Below are 21600 nucleotides of genomic sequence, written 5' to 3'. Positions count from 1 at the left end.
TACACATTCTGAGGAGGAAAACACTACAAGCAAGGGGCCTTTGGTCCTTCTCAGGCCTCCGCAGCAGCCTGGAGCTTGTGAGACTCCCAGGCCAGGCAGGCCCGGGACACGTTGGTGTCCAGCGCGGCCAGCGGGCGCAGCGCGTTGGCCCGCAGCTCCAGCTCCGCGACCCGGGCCGCCAGCTGCGCCTCCAGGGCCTCCCGACGGGCCGCCGCGCGCGCCAGGATGGACTCCAGCTGCTCGGCCTCGGCCCGTCGCGCGGCGTGCAGCGCGGCCCGCACGGCCCGCGTGGGGCGATCCTCTCCTGACAGAGACCTGCGAGTCGGGTTGGGAGGTGCCGGAACTCTACAGCTAACTCCTGGGCTCGTGGGCGACATTGACTGACCACTTCACGCCAGGTCTCTCTTGGCAATCACCTGTCAGCGTCACTGTCAACGGCAGCCCCACTGGCCATATCGTACTACGAAATCATGATGCCAACCCCCACCCAGCCGCTTGCCTGGCGTGAGGGTCATCCGACACGCCCTGAGCCTCGCACAGCTCCTCCAGCTGGTGCAGCTTATCTGTCAGCGCCGTCTCCTCGCAGATGGCGTCGAAGTCGGACTCGATGTGGACTCGGGATCCATGCAGGACCTGGGGGGGCATGTTCGAATGGAGGGAAATGCGCTACCAGGGTGTTGTCCTGTTTTTGCATTCACATTTGGAAGTCCCGGTCCCAAGTCGCAGCCCAACCCAAGTCACCTGGCGATAGCCTTGCCAGAGGATCTCCAGGAGCTCGGGTTGAATGTTTGGAAAACACTCGGCGAATTGCTCCTCATCGGCGCCCCGCAGCGCATGCTTGATGGTCCGTCCATACGCATCTGCCAGGGCGCTCACCCGCCTGCCTTGGCGCGGAGCACACTGCTTGCTGGCTGTGCGTGGGGGCGTACTCTGCTGCATTTCAGACCTGGTTGGTGTCAGGCATTTGCGCAGAAGTGGTATGAAGGGAAGGACGTATAACGTAGTGTCAGGCACTCGCTCGAACTGGCTGACGGAGACCTGGTTGTAATCGAAAGGTGAAGAAAGATGGGAATGGGAGGAGGGTGGAGACGTCCGTGCTAGTGTGCTCCATCGCGTGTGGTGTTCCAGGGGTCACGATGATTTGGAGCCATCCTTGGTCTGAGCTGAGAGTTGGATTCTAACATTGTGCAGTCGAGCCGTTTCTGGATCGCGTGATCTGTAGCCCGGGGGATCACTCCAGACCACACCTCGGGGCCGAGGTGGAGGGGCAATCCCCGCGGGGCAGCGCACGGCCAGTGCATGGGACAAAATCAAAGCGCTCCAGGTTCTGGACAAGGAGGACCTGGAGACAAGCAGAATGGGCAGGTGAGGCCTGAGCAGCGACGACCTCAACTTCTGGTTCCGGTGATCCCCTCCTCAGCCTCCCGCCCTTCCCGCTCCAGGAGAAGAAGAAGAAGTATGAACCGCCTGCACCCCCTCCCCGCGTGGGAAAGAAGCAGCGCAAGCGGGGTGCAGGGGCCGGCCTGGGCAGCAAGCTCCCCACCATCACTCCTACCAGCAAGTGCAAGTTGCGGTTATTGAAGCTAGAGCGAGTCAAGGACTGGTTGCTGATGGAGGAGGAGTATGTTACCAACCAGGAGCGGCTGGCACCCCAGGAGGAACGCAATGAGGAGGACAGGACCAAGGTGAGATGGGAGTTGTGAGATTTAGTCACAAGGAGTTCCAGTGTGCCGCGGCATGCGGCAGCTATGTACCTTTGGACCACTCATTGATGCCTTCAAGAAAAACTTCAACTGCAGGTCGATGACCTGCGGGGCAGCCCACTCTCAGTGGGTACTCTGGAGGAGCTCATCGATGAGAAGTGAGTAGAGGGCTGGATATTGTATTCAGATGTGTAAGGGAATCGTCTCCTTCCTTTGACTTCATGCAAAGGATAGGAGAGCGTGATTCGAGAAGTAACCTTGCATTATCGCTCGGCATCCTCTCAATTTTGCAGCCATGGCATCGTTTCGTCAGCCGTCGGCCCCGAGTACTATGTCACCATCATGTCATTTGTGGACAAGACACAGCTCGAGCCTGGCTGCTCCGTCCTCCTTCATAACAAGGTATGGTGCGCTGAGATCGATGAGGGGTGCATAGTGCTCTTTAGCCCTTGTTGAGTACTGTATGGGATTGTCATTATACACACGCCCTGCGCATAATGTCACCTGCCTCGTGTCTTCTTGTGCCAGCGACACCACTCCCCACCCACACGCTCCTGCAGGGCATGCACGTGGTGGGCTTGTTGACAGATGAGTCGGACCCCGCAGTGTCAGTCATGAAGGTAGAGCATGCCCCCACCGAGTCGTACGCCGATGTGGGCGGTCTGGACCAGCAGATCCAGGTCCGTGCAGTGTGTTGTTGAGGGGCTTTCTTTTGATAAGGGTCGACATGGGAAGTCCTAGGAGCACAGGCGGTCCACCGAGCAGACCGCTGATGCTGTTGCCAGGGCAGGCGCCTCTGCCCTGCTCCATTGCTGAATGTCCCGTGCTCGACCGGTTTCCCCGCAGGAGATCAAGGAGGCGGTGGAGCTGCCGCTGACGCACCCGGAGCTGTACGAGGACATCGGCATCAAGCCACCCAAGGCAAGCACCTTGGCTTTGCATGCATGATCGCCTGGGAGCCCGGGCGACAGAGCATGCTTTGTTGACAGCTTGAATGTTCGACTCACCCCTCCTCCCCTTCTCAGGGCGTCATCCTGTACGGCGAGCCCGGCACGGGCAAGACGCTGCTGGCCAAGGCCGTGGCGCACTCCACCTCGGCCTCCTTCCTGCGTGTGGTGGGCAGCGAGCTTATCCAGAAATACCTCGGCGACGGCCCCAAGCTCGTCCGCGAGCTCTTCCGCACCGCCGACGAGCTCTCGCCCTCCATCGTCTTCATTGGTGTGTGAACTGGGGGCGACTGGATCCTGTTCCTCCTTTCAGGCTGCCTTCCCTGCCCCTGGCCGAGCTCTTGCACGCTCCACCCACCCCCTGCACCATCATCACCCCCCTCATCCACCCGATTCCCGCAGACGAGATCGACGCGGTGGGGACCAAGCGGTACGAGGCCAACAGCGGGGGCGAGCGCGAGATCCAGCGCACCATGCTGGAGCTGCTGAACCAGCTGGACGGCTTCGACGCGCTGTCGGACGTCAAGGTGATCATGGCCACCAACCGCATCGACTCCCTGGACCCGGCCCTCATCCGCCCCGGCCGCATCGACCGCAAGATCGAGTTCCCCCTCCCCGACGCCAAGACCAAGCGCCGCATCTTCGCCATCCACACTGGGCGCATGGCGCTGGCGGGGGACGTGAACGTGGAGGAGTTTGTGGTGGCCAAGGACGAGCTGTCCGGCGCCGACATCAAGGCCATGTGCACCGAGGCGGGGCTGCTGGCCCTGCGCGAGCGGCGCATGCGCGTCACGCACGCCGACTTTGCCAAGGCCAAGGAGAAGGTGCTGTACAAGAAGAAGGACGGCGTGCCAGAGGGCCTGTACATGTGATGGTGTAATGGCCCGTGCAAGGTTGTGGGGCAGGGTTGGTACAGAGTGGACCCCGGGGTGGGGGGGGGGGTGGGGGGTGGAAAGGGAGGCAGGGAAATCGTGAGGGGGACGGACAACCGAGGATGAGGGGGGTACAGGTCAAGGTGTCCTTCTGGAGCACGGAGCGCGGAGGAGCACCCCCATCCCCAAGTGTGAGCATGTGTGAGGCTTGGAAAGGTGGGACCCGTGCACGGCGCAGCCAACGATGCAGCGCTCCAATCTCAGCATGTGGATGGCAAGTGATGGTGGTGCCCACCCCCCTGTCTGAACTGCAAGCCAATCGGCGAGCAACCAGCCACCCTCAGAAACCACCCCTAAATGATCCCTTGGCTCGATTGAAGTTGCTAACAAAATGGGTGGCCAGAACACACCAGGGGAAACAGTACTGGAAGAGTGGCGAGGGGGGATACAGACAGCGACGGGCACACGCAGGGGTGATTACAGGGAGCACTACACGCCCCGGGACAGAGGAGAGCGGGTGAAGGGTACTGCTTGTTGAGCGAGGGGAAATGAAAGATTCATGCTGCAAACGGGCATGGAAGGCATCGTTTTTAGTGTGTGGGGCACTTGGTGCCCGGGATTGAGGCCTGGGGGTCTCTCCCGTGCTGCGATTCTCGAAGCAGAGGGCTGCCGAGACCTTGCCAGGCTGCCGACATCGGGCGCTGCATCGCGGGCTCCAGGGCTTAGGTCCGGGGTCACCGGGTGCGTCTGGCCCCCTCAGCCCATGGCGGCGGAGCGCTCGGCGGCGGCGCGCACGGCGCGCATGAAAGCGCCCCTGACCCCGCTGTTCTCCAGCTCCGCGATGGCGGCGATGGTGGTGCCGCCCGGCGACCCCACGCGGTCCTTGAGCACGCCGGGGTGTGTGAGATCGAGGGCGCCGTCGGCGCCCTCGCCCAGCACCATGGCCGCGGCCCCCGCCACGGTCTTGGCGGCGAGCGCAAGCGCGGTGGCGCGCGGCAGCCCCGCCTGCACCCCGCCGTCGGCCATGGCCTCGATCATCATGTAGGCGTAGGCGGGGCCGGAGCCGGAGACCCCCGTCACCGCGTCCATGCAGCGCTCGTCGACGTGCAGGGCCATGCCCACGCCGGAGAGCAGGGCGTGCACCAGCGCCGCGTCGCGCTCGCCCGCGGCGGAGCCCAGCGCGTAGGCGCTGGCACCCTGGCCCACCAGCATGGGCGTGTTGGGCATGACGCGTGCGACGCGCACGCCCGCGCCCAGCCCCGCCTCCAGCGTGGCCAGGCGCACCCCCGCCGCGATGGACACCACCAGGTGCTGGGGGCCGACGTGAGGGGCCAGCGCGGCCAGCACCTCGGGCAGGCCCTGCGGCTTGACGCCCAGGAAGATGACGCGGGCCGAGGCGGCCAGCGCCGCCGCGCCACCGGACTTGACCGCGTCCTGGAACACGCGGGTGACGCCCAGGCGGGACAGCGCCGTGGCGCGGGCGCTGGACCGCACCGAGGCAGACAGGCGGGAGGGATGAGACACGCCAGACTCCAGGAAGCCGCGGATCATGGCCTCGCCCATCTGTGAGCATATTTTTGGGGTGTGTGTGTGGGGGGGCGGGGAGAGGGGGCCAAAAGGTAAACGAAGCGAAATCCGACTGCACGGATCAGGATTGCTGGGAGGCCAGCACAGGGTGCCAACCTTGCTTGTGACAAAAAAAGCGTGGAATAATCTAGCACTTTATTATCATGTTCCTGGGGCCCATGCACATGATCAACATCGCCGTCAAGTATGACTGGCAGGATGCGGTCAGACAGGCACCCTCCCTGCTGGTGCCCACCCACCAAACCCACCCCATCGCCTGTGTCCTCACCTGGCCGGCACCGATGAAGCCAATGTTCTCATCGATGTCATACCGAGGCTCGGCATGGTCCACAAGGGCCTCGGCCGGGCTGGCTGCGGCCGCGACCGCGCTCCCGTGCTGTTGTCGGAAGGCGAGCTTGGCACCTACTAGGAGGAAGCAGATCTTGCTCGGTCCAGCCCGGCAGGGTGAGGCATTGCCACATTCACCCAGATCTGGTGCACGTTCAACTCACCGGGGTGGCCCACTGGGCAGAATGAGGGGGAGTGCGACCGACTGAGCTGGGAGCACGTAGGCGATCGTAAGAGGGACCGACTCAAACTCTCCATGGCGGCTGTGAGTTTTAAGAGGGACATTTTCTGCCAGAAAGAGGACGTCTTTGGGGTGGAGGCGTAATGTGTAGATACGGCGTGGGGGATGGAGGTCCCAGAATTTCGGGGTGGCTTTGGCTCGTCACGTGACACCGAGGCTCGTCGGCTTGGTGGAGACTCAAAATGCGGGTGCGGTAAGTGGCGTCCGTGACTTTGGAAAGGGTTGCTGCTCGATGGCTTATCTTGCCGGGTCACTTGATTTGGCCAATGTTCACGTGCGGGCTGGGACAGTCCCGTCCGTCATGGCTTCGGACCAAGGTGGCTGCCACCCGCTGAGAAGTCACGTTTTTCCGGGGGGGCCTCGGTATCGTACGAAAAAGGTGCAGACCTTGTCGAAAAGAGTTAATCAATGACGATGAAACTCTACCCATTTATTTTGAGTCCTGCTCCGCTTCATCCCCACGCTTCTGCTGGATTCGAATCACCTCCAACGGAAGGCCCGTGTGATGAGCATGCAGCCCGTCCCCTTTCCGCTGCACTCAGTCCCAGCTCTTCAACAAACGCACAGGACTGGGTGTCAGTCGAGTACTACAGGTGCGACCGTGGTCCGGGCACACCTGAGTGGGTAGAGAATGACAGAGCCAGCCAGCGGGAGGGGCGGACGACCCTGTCGCGCCGCCGCTCTATGAAGACCGACTGCCAGCATACATTTACCATCAAGCAGCTGAGGCAAGACTCCAAGAACAGCATTGTCTTCTACCCTGACATTGGGCATTCGGGCCACAGTGACGCCACTTTCCAGTGTCTGCGCCTGTCCCGGTGGGCCGTTGACCTCGTGGAGTCTCTGTTGGACATCAACTTGGTCTTTCGCAACCCCAGCATCGTTGCCTGTGCATACAGTGTCATTCTCTGGGGCCTGTGTCACGACACCCCAGTCGCTCCAAATGTACCAACCTCCTTGCTCAAGCCCCTCTTCCTGCAGGTGCCCGACCTCTGAGACAGCGAGCACAGAGGTGCTCCTGACGCGGGTTGCGTGGATCGTCCCCACCTTCCGACAGGGCCTGGCCTGGCACAGGGACGAGAAGCCGTTCCGGAAGCTGCGCCACCAGGCATACGTCGGCAGGGAGCGGGCCATCAATTGGCTGGCGGAGCAGTTCCGGCCCCCCCTGGGCATGACTACGGTCGTGGGCGTGAGCAACTGGTCGGCCCAGGACCGGGGGGGCATCATGCGGGGGGCCCCGCCCCGGCCCTGGATACGCTTCTTGCGGCGCCTGCAGCGGGTGTGCAGGGTGGTGGTGGTCGACGAGCACAGGTCATCAAAGCTGTGTTGCGCCTGGCACGCCACCCTGCACGCCCACCAGTATGAGCGGGTGCGCAACCGAGAGGAGAAGCTGGTGGACGTGTGGGACACTAAGCGCTGTGTCAACAAGGGCTGCAGAGTCCATGTTGTCAACCGCGACGTCAACGGGGCTGCCAACATGCTGATGCTGACCAAGTGCTTTTTTGCGAATACACCTCGTCCCACAACTTTTGGTGGACCCTCTGCTTCCCCTTCCTTTCCCCCCACCCTCCCACCCACCCGGTTCGCCATTAGAGGCAACCAACTGCGCCAGCGATATCCCGTCCATGGGAATAAGCTGCTAGCAACCGGCGCAAGCCCAGTAGGGGAACAAGGGTATTCCGTGCTTTCCCTTTCTGCTCACGGATGCCACCCCCACTCGTTGCCATGTTGCATCATGAAGGGACAGTGGTTGTCACGACGGATGAAGAAGATCAACAGGAATCAATGCCTCGTCTGACTGTCCCAGGGCGAATCTTCCACCATTCCATATGCAAGCAGAAGGTTTTTAATCTGAGACGCAGTTTGCCTTAAAAACGAGGGTCTGGACAGGTCTGTCGTCCAGTCCCTGATCATGCGAAGCACGCGCATGTCGAGGACGCACGGTGCCCTTTAAAACTGCATTACTTCTCTGGTTAAAAATAAATTCCATGGAACCAACGAGTGTAGACGACGCACATTCGCTCCACCAACTGGACCGAGGGAGTCACACTGTCGGCGGCCCTGCCACAGTGCAGACTGTTGTTATTCCGTTGACCGCATCGTCGCTGCGATGAGCCAGTCCGTCTTCCAACCCGTAGGTATGCATTGTAACATGCTCCCGTGGCCTTGAATGGGTCGACAGCACCCCGTGCAAAGCCTTAAGCCACCCCCCCCTGACCCCATGAACGTACCTGGATTCAGGCCAGAAGCGGCTGACCAACATCGCGGTGGTGCGCATGAAGAAGCATGGCAAGCGCTTTGAGATCGCTTGCTACAAGAACAAAGTTCTCAACTGGCGCAACGGCATGTGCGCAAGGATGTGGATTGGGATGCCGGCGTCGCCCACTTGTGCGTACAGGAGTGTTGCAAGATCCCCATCGCCCCTCTATACTTCCTCCGTCACCGTCCTCGATTCGCCCCCCTACATCTCTCTCCGCTCTGCAGCGAGAAGGACCTGGACGAGGTGCTGCAGACCACGACGGTGTACTCCAACGTCTCCAAGGCGGTCCTGGCGAGCCGGGAGGACCTGAAGCTGGTCTTCGGCACGGACGACGAGGACGCGGTGTGCCGCTTCATCCTCGCCCACGGGGACCTCCAGGTGTCGGACCGGGAGCGGAAGCTGGAGCTAGACACCAAGTTCCGCGACGTGGCGGCCGTGATCAGCGAGAAGTGCATCAACCCCACCACCCAGCGCCCCTACACCATCCCCATGATCGAGCGCGCGCTGAAAGACACCCACTTCTCCGTCGACTCCAACCGCCCCGCCAAGACGCAGGCCCTCGAGGTGGGGGCACTGGCATGGGGGGAAAGGTGACGGGGGGCTGCCATTGACTGCAGGGCTTCCATGACCCAGGCGCCAGGGCTCGCCGGCCCCCACCTCAAAGCAGGGTGGGGCTGCCGCGGGCCACCCCAGCCTGCACCAGCTCAGTCACCAAAGTGGCTCAGGCGCCGCTCTTTCCACCCTCCCACAGGCTTTGCCGGCGCTCCAGGAGCGCTTCCCCATCGAGCGCGCACGCATGCGTCTCAAGATCACGCTGCCCCTGGCGAATCGGGACGAGCTGCAGGGGCTTCTCACCCCCGAGAGGGCTGCCGTGCAGGACTGCGAGCTTTCGGGTGAATTGGTTTGGGAGGACGCTGTACATACCTACAGAGCAGGCTGAAAGGTGTAGGCACCTCGCTCCATCACCAGCGTGCCCCTGCGGATGCTGAAATGCGGCCCCCTGGCTCTCGCCCCCCTGACACGCATCCCCCCTTATCACAAAGCAGGCTCGTCGCTGATCATGTTCTGCCTCATCGATCCCGGTCTCTTCCGGCCGGTGCACTCGCTGGTGGCAGGGGTGGGGGGCAGGGCCGAGGTCCTGGCGCTCGCAGCGACCACGACTGAGGAGGGCTCGCTGGGCCTGAACGATCTGACTCTGGGTGACCCAGCTCCTAGTGCTACGGTGCACCCCGCCGCCAATCCTGACAGGTGGGTTGGGGCTCGCTTCGATTCGGGGTGGTCGCCGCGATGAATCGCCCATGCTGTCCGGCCCTTGGTGTCTGGATGAAGCTCTGGGGCCGACGGGGTGTGTCCTTGTCTGTCCTCCAGGCCGCATGCAGGACGGCTGTTCTGCTGAAGCCCGGCATGCACCGGTGAATGTCCTTCCGCTCCGAATCACTCCGCAGGGCGCCTACGGCGTCTGCGGATGCTGATCCAGCAGCAGCCAGTCCTGCAGCAGAGAGGAGACGAGCAGCTGCCTCGGCAGCGCCACAGGCTGCACCGGCCCAGGAGACGGTGCTGTACCCTCGGGGGCCCATCGCTGGGCTGCCCGACGAGTATGCCTCTCGCAGGGAGCGCTGCGCCGAGCTGGACGACCTGGAGGCGGGCTGGACCATCCAGCTGTCGTCCAAGGGCGAGAGCGGCGTGGTGGACGCCGCCTTCTTCTCCCCCAGGGGGGCGCGGGTGGGCGCGTATGTGGCCGCCAGGCGGCAAGCCCTCCAGGCATCCAAGCAAGCTGCCGTGGCCCTGCAGCCAGCATGATACCCCTTGCAATGGGTTCCTGGTCTGTGTGCGGCAAGCTGGTGGTGCACTGTAGACTCAAGTGAAGCCGCCCAGGGTATGGGTGCAGGGAGCATCGACCCCTCCAGCGGTCATCGTGGTACAGTGCAGTACCTTCCGATGTGAACTGTGCAAAACCCATGTGCGACAAGGAGCACATCACCAGGAACGCAGGAGGCGCATGCAGGATTACCCACCGAAAATCCAGCGAATTCAGTGAGTGTAGTACGGGACGTGTCCGAATGCTGCGGCGGCTGGCCCAGGCCTCCGGCCTGCGCGCAGCTCTGCAGCAATGGACAACACCGGCTGTGAGTACGTAAAGGGGGGGGGGGGGGCGGCGTTGAACTTCGACATCGTACATGAATATCCTGGGGAACCTGTATCGTATTACGTGTGCCCGTCATCCATCCCACCCCCTCCTCCCTTGCCAGGCCTGTGAGCGGGTGGCGTCCTCGTCCGGCTGCAGCACCAGTTTTGCGTCTAGTCTGCGTACAGAAGGTATGGATCGGGGGGCTTGATGTCGTGGTAGGTACGTATCTGGTCACGACATCGATCGGGTGGCTCCACGCCATCGTGCCCTGCACCTCACTCCACCACCCTGTCCATGTGGTGCTCCCCCGAACCCCAGGGCCCGCCGGGTCCTGGCAAGGCGTTCAGGTGAGGCTGAAGGTGCACCACACCTCCCCTGGCCTGAAGGCGTACAAGCCCAACACCCCAGGTACGGAGGGCCCCTTGTAAGCTTGAGGACACTCTCTTGTCAGCCCACGGCATTCTTGCCCACGCACGTGCTCCGTCACCCCGCGACATCCCCCCCCGGTCTCACCCACCCTGCCCCGCAGGCATGCGCGGGCGCATCATTACCGCGCGCAAGGACCTCTGGTCCGGGGGCCCCTTCAAGCCGCTGACCGAGGGCCTGCGCCGCACGGGCGGCCGCAACGCCGCCGGCTGCGTCACAGCGCGCCACCGCGGCGGCGGCTCGCGCCGTGTGTACCGCCTCGTGGACTTTGTGCGCGGCACCGGTACGCCGGCCGGCACAGTGGAGCGCATCGAGTACGACCCCATCCGCTCCGCGCGCATCGCGCTGCTGCGCTACGACGGCTTCGCCGGCGCGGGGCTGGACTCGGCCGACAGCCACGCCTACATGCTGGCCCCCGCCGGGCTGGCGCCGGGGGACCGCGTGACCTGCGGCCCCGACGCGCCCATCGTCCCTGGCTCCTCCCTCCCCCTCTCCGCCATCCCCGTGGGCATGCCCATCCACAACGTGGAGCTGCGCCCGGGGAAGGGCGGCCAGCTGGCGCGGGCGGGGGGCACCGCCGCCAGCATCACCAAGAAGGGTGAGCGTGTTGGTTTGTGTTTTTAAGGGTATGGGGGGCAGATGCGGGAGGGAGGGAAGTGGGGCACAGACTGGCATGCCGCAACCCTGCTGCAGTGCTACTTTTGCTCCAGGCCTCCACGCGGACTTTTCAACACATACCCCCCTCTCCTCCCCCCCCATTCCCCATACATACCAAAACCAACAATTCAGGCACCGACGGGTATGCGACCATCAAGCTGCCCTCCGGCGAGCAGCGGCTGGTCAGCCTGGCCTGCACGGCCACTATTGGCGCCCTGGGCAACGCACAGCACAAGAATGTGAAGCATGGCAAGGCCGGCGCGACGCGGTGGCGGGGCCGGAAGCCGCGCGTGCGCGGCATGGCTATGAACTCGGTGGACCACCCGCACGGCGGCGGGCGCGGCAAGGTCAAGGGCCGCATCTCGCAGACGCCCTGGGGCGTGCCCACCAAGGGCCACCGCACGCGCGACAAGGGCGCGCGCACCAACTGGGCCATCGTCACCTCCCGGCACAAGGCCAAGCACTAGGCGACTGTGCGTGGTGGGGAGTGTGAGGGAGGATTTTGGCGATCGCTGGCCCCGTGGGTGGCCGGTAAACATAGCCCTTTCCTGCCCCAGCTGAGGGTCTCCGGCCTGCACCCAGGAGATCTTTCCCTCTGACCGTGCACGACTGGCTTTGCAGCAATCAATCATCGCTGTGCCGGGCTGGAGGACACGCATAGAGTTTTATGAAGAGTGTTCAGTGAGGGCCCGGTTGTGGGCCCGGTGCTCGTGCGTGGCGTCGAAGGAGACCGACGATACTTGCAGCACGACAAGCAGCCTCCAACAATCTTGATATTCACAGGAAACCCCGAACCACCTCACATGCTACCAGTGGTCAGCATTACACTCTGAATTTTGCTGCGGGGGAACGGTCTCAAATACCGGCATCCCAGAAGGAACACACGGACTACCCTCGGGGGATGCACAGCGATGGCCCGAGAGGTATCCCAAGGCAGGATGTATTACAAAGCTACGATAGATTCAAATGCATCCAAAGGCACCCGTCGATGGCCAATAGCCGGGCTGTGCTCCTTTGCCGTCATTGTTGTCGGTGTCGGAGCACTTGGCAGTCGTCAGCCATTCCGACCAGTCGCTTCCCCTCACAACATTGCGCAGAGCGCCAATGACATGCACCCCGACACTCTCATAGCACCTAACATAACATGCAAGAGAGTCCGGTGTGCTCGTAAAGCTCGACAGATTGCAGATTTCAGTTGCTGGATCGAAAAGGGAAGTGATCGACCATCCGCGTGCGCGGGCAGGGATCGGGCACCTGGGGCCTCGACCCAGCCTCAATTATGGACGATTCGGCTCTAGATGATATGGATGGATATTATGGTATTGATCTGGAAGAAATTGCTGAGTTCCAGGAGGTCATGCCGCCGCAGGTGCGTGGGTCTCGCGATTCCGGCTGCGGGGATTTGGGGGAGGGTTTCGTCGATGAGACCGAGCCGATCGCCTCGTCATCCGGAGCCAGGAATCCAATGCTCGAGAGCCTGCTAGCCCCGATGGGCTCATTGGCCGCATAATTACATTTCCCACGAAATCCGGTGCATGTTGCAATCATCGAGTGGTCCACCATGGTGCCACCCTCGCATCACCCACCATGATGCATCTCCATGGTTTTGAGTAACAACTCGATCTCCGTGAACATCCTCACCCTCGACTCATCAGAGCTTGCCTCATGGCCTTGGAGGCGGTACATTGGATGCTCCGCGTCCAGCCATGCTCCTGGCTGCAAGCATTGCGCGTGGGTCCTGGCGACCTCCCAGCGCAGACGCCAGCAGGTGTGCTGGTTGCTCCGCCTGGGTTCCCCTTGTTCAGTGATCACAGGTTTCGATGGACGCCTTCCAACTTGAAATCATCCCTTCAGTCTCCTATCAATACCCCACATGCCATCCTCCCCAGGTCTGTCCCTGCCTCACGTTGGGACCTGGACACTGAGTGGCCAGACTCCGGTCTGGCTGTCAAGCGATTTGGTGCCTTTGTTGACGATGTCGAGCTCTTTGATCCAGCCCTTTTTGGCATCGGCACCCAGGAGGTGGGTGGGTAGGGGTATCGCTTTGGGTATTGAGGGCTGATCCACCTGAGAGGTGTCGACACTGAGAAGCAGTTGACAGGTGGGCATGGTGCCGCACTTCCGCATGACACGAGAGATGCGCCAACTCCCTCTACTGGGAGCATTATGAAGCTTGCATGCGATATACTTATTTTCTGGTGTTTCCTTCACCCCCAACCACATTTGTACACCCCTTTGCACACCGTATTACACTGCTCTGACCCACTGGCCCACGCGGCGGACGTAACTGCTCGACCTATTCACTCGCCTCTCCAACTTCTCCAATGCCCACCCTCCCTCCCTCTCACCACCCCCAGGCATCTGCCATGGACGCCCAGCAGCGGCTGGTGCTGGAGGGGTGCTGGGAGGCCTGCGCCGCCGTGCTGCCCTCAGACCAGCCGCCGCCCCCGGCTGCGGTGGCGGTGGGCATCAGCTACGCGGAGTATGGTGCACGTGCGCGTCCCCACGGCCTCAGCGCGCACAGCGCGCAGAGCGGGACGCTCAGCGTGGCCGCCGGCCGCGTGTCCTACACCCTGGCCCTGGCCGGCCCCGCCCTCTGCGTCGACACCGCCTGCTCCTCGGCCCTGGTCGCGCTGCACCTCTGCGCCGGCTCGCTCTGCGCCGCGGCCCCCGGCCTGGCCGCCGGGGTCTTCCTGGGCCTGGCCCCCGACGCCGTGGCCGCGCTGGCGCGGGCGGGCATGCTGGCTCCCGCCGGGCGCTGCCGGACGCTGGACGCCGGCGCCGACGGCTACGCGCGCGGCGAGGCCTGCGTCGTGCACGCATTGTTGCCTGCGGGGGGAAAGTGGGGCGCCGAGAGAGGAGGGCGCGCGCTGCTTTGCGTCGCTGGCAGCGCGGTGAACCAGGACGGGCGGTCCAGCAGCCTGACCGCGCCGCACGGCCCCAGCCAGGCCGCCGTGCTTTCCTCCGCGCTGGCCGGCCTGCCGAGGGGTTCCGCCCTCACCGCGCTGGAGCTCCATGGCACGGGCACCGCGCTGGGTGACCCCATCGAGATCGGCGCTGCGCTGGGGGTTGCGCTGGGGGAACGGTGTGCCGGGAATCGTGCCCCAACCGTGCCGCTGGAGCTCATGGCCTCCAAGACTCGCGCGCTGCACGCTGAGCCCGCTGCGGGGGCGGTGGGTCTCGCCGATCTGGCCGGCCGCCTGCTGGGGGAGGACAGGTGGGGCCAGGGTGGGTGGCTGGATGGTCTTGGGGCAAATGCGGAGGCTGGGCGTTGTCCTGCCCAGGCTCTGTCAAGTGGAGAGTGGGATGCGCCGAGGCCGATAATACATTAAATAGCTTTGTTATCATCGTGGGGTCTTGTCGTGCCTCATGCCTTGTACACCACACCACCACCCTCCCATTCCTCGCCAGGCCCCTGACGACCCTGCACCTCGGCATCCTCAACCCTTACGTTGCGACCATCTTTGATGGAGAGCGCCGAGGGAGCGAAGATGGCAGGGCCTGGATTGTCCGGCGGCAGGGCGGTGCCCCAGTCAGCAGGCGAGGGTTTGTTGTTGGTGATGGTGGTCTGGAAGCCTGCAGCATGGCTCAGCCTAGAGGTGGCCTCCTGGCTGGCAATGCCGTGCTCGCTCCTGCTCGCACCATGCAGCAGCCAGGGCTGCTGCTGCATTCGTGCATGCAGGTCCGGCCACCACTCAGCACTCCGCAGACACTTTCACCCCTCCCCCAGCCACCCCACAAACATGCAGCCACGTCAGGCACGCCGCCACGCACGGGGGCGTGAGTGCCTTTGCATTCCAGGGTACCAACGCGCACGCCGTGCTCGCGGCCGACCCCGGCGCCGAGCTCGTGCCGGCGGGAGGGGTGCTGGCCCGCGTGGCGCGGCCGGGCGTGCACTGGTGCCTCCCGGTCTGGCACCCCCTGCTGCAGTGCGCCACCGCGCCGCCCGCCGGCCCCGCCTGCGTCGCGGCGCGGCTGGACCTGCCCGGCCTCGCTTTCCTGCACGACCACGCTGTGCAGGGGCGCAGCGTGCTGCCCACCGCCCTGCTCCTGGAGGCGGCGGCGGCGGCGGCCGCGCTGCTGGGCGGGCCCGCATCTACCCCGGGGGGGTCCGTCACCCTCGGCGCGGTGGCCTTCCCCATGCCCCTCACGCTGGCCGCACAGTCCCTCGTGCTGGAGGTCCAGCTGGAGAGGTGGACCGGGGGGGGTCTCGGCGGGGCTCCTCGGCAATGCTTTCAGCCAGGCCGCCACTCGCCAGGGCCTGAAGGCAGGCGCGGAACTGGCCAGGGAGGCAGGTGCAGCTCTGGTGCTGGCGCCTAAAGCCTCAAATCATCCGGGCCCGGCACACCGGTGCCTGGCCCCCGGTCTCGGCGAGCGGACTCGGGCGCACTCCCACGCCAACCTCCCGCCCGCATGCGCCGCGCTGGATTGCGCCGGGCGGCCGCGCGGCCCGTACGCCGATGCATGGGCCGACCCAGCCGCCGCCGACGCATCGCTGCAGCTGGCGGCGGCCCTGACGGCCCCCAGGGGGCCTTTGAGGCTCCCCGGCGGCATGGAGGCCTACCTGGGCCGCCCACACGCCTCGCCCGCCCACGCCCGCCCCGCCTGGGTGGCCGCGGTGCGGGCGGGGTGCGCGACGCTGCTCTCGCACCGAGTGCTGTGTGATGCTGGCGCCCCGCTGGTCTCACTGCACGACAACCAGTTTGCATCCCTGGAGGAATGGGCGGCGCGGGCCGCGGCGGCGGCGGCCGCGGCCGAGGCGCCGGCGGCTGCTTCGAGCCGGGCGGAAGCCGAGGCGCGGGCCAAGGGCCAGCCGAGCCACCTGGAGAGCAAGGCCGTGGCCCGGACGGAGCCGGAAGTCAGGCTGAAGCTGGTCCACATCGTGACGGAGCTGCTGGGGGGGGACGTGGGGGAGGAACAGCCGCTGATGGCCGCGGGCCTGGACTCCATCGGTGGGTGATTGTGTTGGGCGGAGAGGTGACATGTGGGTGCAAGAAGGGGTGGTCTGAAGGGTTGGAGGCAGGATTATTTTGCAATTCCCCTTAGGCTATCTACATGCAGACAGGTGTCCAGCAAGGGCTTGAGCGTCATCAGGTGGAACATCAGTGGACACCATCCATTGGTCACCCTTTCCCAAACTCCCTGTCTCCGCAGGGGCAGTGGAGCTGCGGAACGCCGTGGCCTCGGCCTTTGGCATGGAGCTGCCAGCCACCGTGGCCTTCGACCACCCCACCATTGGTGCCATGGCACAGCTCATTGCCGGGTCGGGGGTTGATGGGGGGAATGGGGAGGGGGAAGGCCAGGTTGTGCATGCTCCCATCGTCCCTATGCAGGGTGCGGAGGGGCTGGTCGGCATCTGGAGCGCAGCGACTCGAGCTGTGGGCGGAGTGGCGGCCACAGGAGGTGCGAGATGGGATATGGGTGCTGTTCATGAGAGGCTGAATGGGATGCAGCGGCACTCGCGGTGCGTGGTGTTCCACACATCAAGTCAAAGGAGGATGCAGAGCACTGATTCCCCTGTCCCTTCCCACCAACCCAGCCCTCTCCCTCACCCAGCCCCCCTTCTCATCCATCTCCAGACTTTACAAAGAGTCTCTGGGTGGAGGAGGACCTCGTCAGCGTGGCCCCTCTGGAGCGTTGGGACGTCGACACCCTGCTGCTTCCAGACGAGATCAAGCACGTGCGTTTGAAGGAGTCATCGTGGGGTGGCCAGTGGTCGTGCGCTGCCTGCAATGGCTGATGCGCTCCCCGCCCCACCCCCACTCCCACGGCCCACATCACACACCTTCATGCGCAGTCTACTGGGCCGCGTTTTGCGGTGTGGACCTCGGAGGTGGCCAGCTTCGACGACGCGATGTTCCAGCTATCCACCACCGACGCGGTGGGCCTGGACCCGCAGTGCCGGCTGCTGCTGGAGGAGGCGGTCGCGGCCCTGGCCGGGGCGCAACTGGCCCTCCCCCCCGCCTCGGCGGGCGTTTATGTGGGGTCGGTCTGGACCGAGTACAGCGTGCTGCAGGACGCCCTGCGGGTGCCCGCCACCACCGCGGCCCTGACGGGCAGCGGGCTGAACTTCCTGGTCGGCCGCGTGTCTTACACCCTGGGCTTCCAAGGTGGGACGACGGGGATGTGCATCCTGGGAGGGTTGATGAGAGTCATTGCCAGCCTGGGCATGGTGCAGATCCCTGTTGTGAGAGACAGTAGATCAATTCATGGGGTCCTCACGCTGCTGTCAGCCCGAAACACAGCTTTGCACCGCTGCTCGGTCCTCCAGCCGTACTGCTGCTGATCCCTGTGCATGCCCTCATTCAACATCGGCCAGCCTTTCCACTCCCCTGTCCATCCTACCTTTCCCATTCCTCCTTTCCCACCCCCCCAAAGGCCCCTGCCTGGGCATGGACACGGCCTGCTCCTCCTCGCTGGTGGCGGCGCACCTCGCGCGCGCCTCGCTCCTCCAGGGCGAGGCGGGCGCGGCACTGGCAGCGGGCACCAACCTGTGCCTGGTTGCCAGCACCCCAATCCACCTGGCCCAGCTGTCGGCGCTGTCGGCGGTGGGGCGGTCCTGCGCCTTCGACCTGGCCGCCGACGGCTACGGTCGCGGGGAGGGCGCGGTGGTCGTGACCCTGGGCCTGTGTGACTCGCATGGCACTGCGCGCCCCCTGGCGGCCCTGCGCGGGTCGGGGTACAACCAGGACGGTCGTTCCTCCAGCCTCACCGCGCCCAACGGCCCCGCCCAGACCGCGCTGGTGCGGGCGGCGCTGGCCGCCTGCGGGGCGACCGGCGCTGACGTGGCGCTGGCCAGCGTGCATGGCACGGGCACCCCGCTGGGGGACCCCATCGAGGTGGCTGCCCTGGGGCAGGCCCTGGGTTCCGCCCTGGGGAGCGGCGGCGGCGACCCGCCCCCCGCGCGTGGCGTGCACCTGGTTAGCGCCAAGGCGCGGCTGGGGCACACCGAGGGCGCCGCCGGGCTGCATGGCGCCCTGGCCGCCCTGGCCTGTTTGACCCTGGGGGCAGTCCCCGCCAACCCGCACGCCCGCTCCCTGAACCCCTACGTCGCTTCGGCGCTGGAGGCCTGGACGCAGCGCCGCCGCCCGGGGATCATCCCGAGGGTGAGGGAGGGGGAGGCAGAAGGCATTCTCGGCTGGGTTTGCGCAGGGAATTCGTCGTAACCAGGGGGGTGGAGGATTCAATGGCTATTGTGGGCCGCTAATGTAGGTGGCGTCCTCTGAGTCGCCCACATGTGCCCCACCGTGCCACGACCTAGGGCCCCCCTCTGCATGCTACACCCTTCCTCCCCCCTTTCTTCCACACGAAGGGGCACGCGCCGGGCCCTGCGCTACTTCACCAGCCTCATACCTCGCTGGCGGGGTGCAGCTCCTTTGGCATGAGTGGCGTCAACGCGTGCGCGCTGCTTGAGGCAGCCGGTGCACTGGAGGAGGGTGCTTCAAAAGACCTCGCCTGGATGCGCAGACGACACTGGCCCCTACCGAGGTCCCACGCCATTCTGTGTCGCTTTGCGTCCCTAGCGATGGGCTCCATCAGGTAGGGGCATGTGGATGTAAGAGTTGTGCGGCACGGCCACACAGCTGGGAACACAAGTCGGTGGTAAAACTACACAGTGGAATCAAGTGGTCCACGCACACCTTCTCGATGCCTGGCCCATCGATTCCTCCTCGCCCCTCACCATCCCCTGTGCCAGGCTGGAGGGGCGGCTGCAGTCGCCGCGCCTCGCTTTCCTGCTGGACCACGTGGTCCAGGGCATGGCCATCCTGCCTGGCGCCGCCATGCTGGAGTGTGGGCTGTCCACGGTGTCCACGCTGGGGTCCAGGGGCACCCCGCTTCCACACGGCTTTCTCGCCGCCGTCAGCATCCCGGCCCCGCTGCCCCTGGACGTCAGAACCTCCGTGCTGTCCTGCGAGGCGGACCCCGCCACAGGCGCACTGAGGGTGGCATCAGCTGCTCAACAGGGCACCGCGACCGCGCGGAGGCTGCACCTCCTGGCCACCGGTTGCAGGGCGTCCGCTGCGACGGGGCCGCCAGCATGCACTGAGACAGCCAGCAATCCTCCCACGGCTGCCGCTGCACTCCTGGCCGGCCTGACAAGCATTGCGCTGCTGAGCATTCTGGACCACCCCCCGGACATCCACAGCCTGGCGGCAGCCAGCGAGACAGCCGTCATCGATCCCGCCTGGCAGGTGCACCCCGCCCTGGCAGATGCGGCCCTGCACTTGGGCCCCGCCACCGGAGACGTGGGTGTGCAGGAAAGCGTGGCACGCACCCGAGTTGTGGCCGGCATGGAGGCGGCTGGCCGCCCTCCTGCCGTGCAGGCGGGCCCTGCCATGACAACGGGAGCCTGGGTCACGGGGCGACGCGCCCCCATGACCCCAGACGGCACTGTCATCACTGACCACAGCATCCAGCCCCTGGCACTTAGCGTGGAGGGACTACTGGCCCGGCCCATCGATCTGTCGGGCGTGGCGGGTGGCACAGACCCGGACCGCAGCAGGCTGATTTATGAGACGGACTGGCAGGTTTCGCAAGGTGTCGGTGGCGAAGTCGGCCGCGCAAGGCGCACGGAGACCGTCATGGTCCTCCAGCTCGTGCCAAAGGCTGCAGCTGGGCGAGAAGTGGCATCAGGGCCACCGCAGAGCATCACAGCAGAGCTGCAGGTTGGAATTCAGGGGGAAGGGGATTCAGCTGGACACCTGTCAGGGACCTCATGAGACTTCATGCCGCAAGACATTTCCTGAAGGGCAGAGTTAAGGAGTGTCCCTCATCGCAATCGACCCTATTTGACTCACCGTATTCCAACCCACCAACCCTCCACCACAGTTGGGACAGGGTCACAGGGCTGCTACAGGGAACATTGTGGCGGCCCATTCTTCCACAAGCAGCCTCGTGCAGTGCGCGGTTGCGGTGCAGGCGGTGCAGGCCAGCATTGCTGCAGGCAGGCTCCAGCGCGCCTCTGCCCAGACCTGGGGCGGCTGTGACGCGCCGGTGGGCAGGCGTGGGGTTGACAGGGCACCCTCCTGCGTCCCTGCTTTCCTCAGGCTCCTGCCCCAGGAGGTGCCGGGGTGCGCGGTTGACAGCACGGAGCTGAGCTTCATCCGGCCGCACCCTGGCCGGAACGCATCCAAGCCTGCCGGGATTGGCAACACCTTTGGCTCGCGGGAGGCGGCGGCCAAGCTGGCGCTCCCACGCCTGGTCGTGCGCGAGCCGGAACCTTCGCCGCCTACGCCGCATGTGAGCCGGGTGGACCACCTGACGGGAGGCGGCGTCGTCACGGGCGGCCTGGGCTCCCTCGGCATGCTGTACGCGCTGTGGCTGAGCAGCGCCGGCGGGGCAGGGGCCAGCGTGGCCCTGCTGGGCAGGAGCGGCAGGGCGGGGCCGGAGACGGTCTTTTCCGGGAGGCTGATGCGCGGTGCTGCCGTGGTGCAGGCCGTCAGGGCCGACATGAGTGCGGCCTCGGAGGTGGCAGCTCTGGTGGACCTGCTAGAGGGCTCAACTGCCAGATCCCCAATCCAGGTGAGAGACTGGACGACGCGAAGACAGATGGGCATTCCTGCCGTCTGCATGTCACAGTGGTACTGGTTTAGACATCTTGCACATTGACTGCAGCTGCCGCATTCGATGTCCCATGATGCCGTGCCACCGTTCCGCATCCGAGCATCCACAGAGCTTTGCGCATGCTGGAGCCGTTCTCGACCCAAAGACCCTTTCTGCCATCACCCTGGGCAGCATGCGCCTGGAACATGGAGGTGGGACATTCGATGGGGTGTTCCACTCGTGCTGCTAGTGCTCGTCTCCCACGTGGCATGCTTGCTGGATAGTTAGAGCACATCAGGAGTGGGTCTGCACTTCAGCAGCATATTGCCAACTCCAAAGGTCAGAGCAATAAATCACACCCATTATCCCAACAACCCATCGCAGGCAAGGTCTCGGGGGCACACAACATGACTGCCTCCACGCTTGCCTCCCCATTGACCTGCATGCAGCTCTTCTCGTCTCTGGCGGCCTTCAGCGCAGCCGCCAGCCAGGGAAGCTATGCCGCGGCCAATGAGGCCGTGGAGGGGGCCGCGGGGGAGCTGCAGGAGAGGGGGAGGCCCTCCCTCTGCGTGCAGTGGGGCAACTGGGGCGGCGGAGGCATGGCATCCCGCAACCCCGCCTTCATCGCTGCGATGGAGCGCATGGGGCTGGGCACCATCGACCCCGGCAAGGGCCTCGCCGCCATGGCGGCACTGCTCGGCCAGACCTCCTCTGGCACTTCTGCTGTCGGGGCCCCACGTCGCCTCACCGTGAATGTCTTCCTCTGGAAGAACATCGCCAGGGGCATGACGACAGTGGACCCCATCTTCCAGGAGTTCATTCAGTCGACAGAGTGAGTGGGTGAAGGGAATATGGGTGGGTGCTGCAGGACACGACGTGGCGAGACAAATGTACCTGGTTGCAAGAAGG

The 21600-nt window shown here is 64.8% G+C and overlaps 7 protein-coding genes across 7 annotated transcripts; 4 read left to right on the top strand and 3 right to left on the bottom strand.

Moving 5' to 3' along the window:
• Positions 1-50: 50 nt before the first annotated feature.
• On the bottom strand, positions 51-939 carry F751_4560 (hypothetical protein; the record flags this gene model as incomplete). The annotated part of the gene is made up of 3 exons (XM_011401955.1): positions 51-315; positions 488-633; positions 742-939. The coding sequence occupies 3 exons, from the start codon at positions 937-939 to the stop codon at positions 51-53; spliced, it is 609 nt and encodes a 202-aa protein (XP_011400257.1).
• A 360-nt stretch (positions 940-1299) lies between these two features.
• Positions 1300-3522, top strand: F751_4559 (26S proteasome regulatory subunit 4-like protein B; the record flags this gene model as incomplete). Its single annotated transcript, XM_011401954.1, has 7 exons — positions 1300-1365; positions 1443-1685; positions 1800-1861; positions 1997-2105; positions 2264-2383; positions 2729-2921; positions 3053-3522. The coding sequence occupies 7 exons, from the start codon at positions 1300-1302 to the stop codon at positions 3520-3522; spliced, it is 1263 nt and encodes a 420-aa protein (XP_011400256.1).
• Positions 3523-4278: 756 nt separating this feature from the next.
• Positions 4279-5721, bottom strand: F751_4558 (Pyrroline-5-carboxylate reductase; the record flags this gene model as incomplete). Its single annotated transcript, XM_011401953.1, has 3 exons — positions 4279-5085; positions 5378-5511; positions 5682-5721. 3 exons carry the CDS (start codon positions 5719-5721, stop codon positions 4279-4281), a joined length of 981 nt encoding a protein of 326 aa, XP_011400255.1.
• A 640-nt stretch (positions 5722-6361) lies between these two features.
• F751_4557 (hypothetical protein) lies at positions 6362-7475 on the top strand (the record flags this gene model as incomplete). Its single annotated transcript, XM_011401952.1, has 3 exons — positions 6362-6495; positions 6659-6866; positions 6954-7475. The coding sequence occupies 3 exons, from the start codon at positions 6362-6364 to the stop codon at positions 7473-7475; spliced, it is 864 nt and encodes a 287-aa protein (XP_011400254.1).
• A 312-nt stretch (positions 7476-7787) lies between these two features.
• On the top strand, positions 7788-11615 carry F751_4555 (50S ribosomal protein L2; the record flags this gene model as incomplete). Its single annotated transcript, XM_011401950.1, has 10 exons — positions 7788-7815; positions 7919-8024; positions 8162-8501; positions 8689-8830; positions 8984-9185; positions 9383-9659; positions 10187-10253; positions 10384-10473; positions 10595-11089; positions 11281-11615. 10 exons carry the CDS (start codon positions 7788-7790, stop codon positions 11613-11615), a joined length of 2082 nt encoding a protein of 693 aa, XP_011400252.1.
• Positions 11303-11509, bottom strand: F751_4556 (Uncharacterized protein ycf72; the record flags this gene model as incomplete). Its single annotated transcript, XM_011401951.1, has 1 exon — positions 11303-11509. A coding segment is annotated over one exon (207 nt), but the record flags the coding sequence as incomplete, so codon positions are not given.
• Positions 11616-12451: 836 nt separating the features above from the next.
• Positions 12452-21527, top strand: F751_4554 (Erythronolide synthase, modules 1 and 2; the record flags this gene model as incomplete). The annotated part of the gene is made up of 16 exons (XM_011401949.1): positions 12452-12591; positions 13038-13170; positions 13506-14365; positions 14560-14694; positions 14898-15057; positions 15650-16100; positions 16303-16551; positions 16728-16828; positions 16946-17258; positions 17527-17987; positions 18081-18254; positions 18410-18546; positions 18845-19676; positions 19978-20670; positions 20822-20903; positions 21076-21527. The coding sequence occupies 16 exons, from the start codon at positions 12452-12454 to the stop codon at positions 21525-21527; spliced, it is 5373 nt and encodes a 1790-aa protein (XP_011400251.1).
• Positions 21528-21600: the final 73 nt, after the last annotated feature.

Source organism: Auxenochlorella protothecoides, assembly GCF_000733215.1.
Source record: "Auxenochlorella protothecoides strain 0710 unplaced genomic scaffold scaffold53, whole genome shotgun sequence".
NCBI lineage: Eukaryota > Viridiplantae > Chlorophyta > Trebouxiophyceae > Chlorellales > Chlorellaceae > Auxenochlorella > Auxenochlorella protothecoides.
The sequence above is the reverse complement of the archived record's forward strand: the minus strand, read 5'-3'. Positions and strand labels throughout refer to the sequence as shown.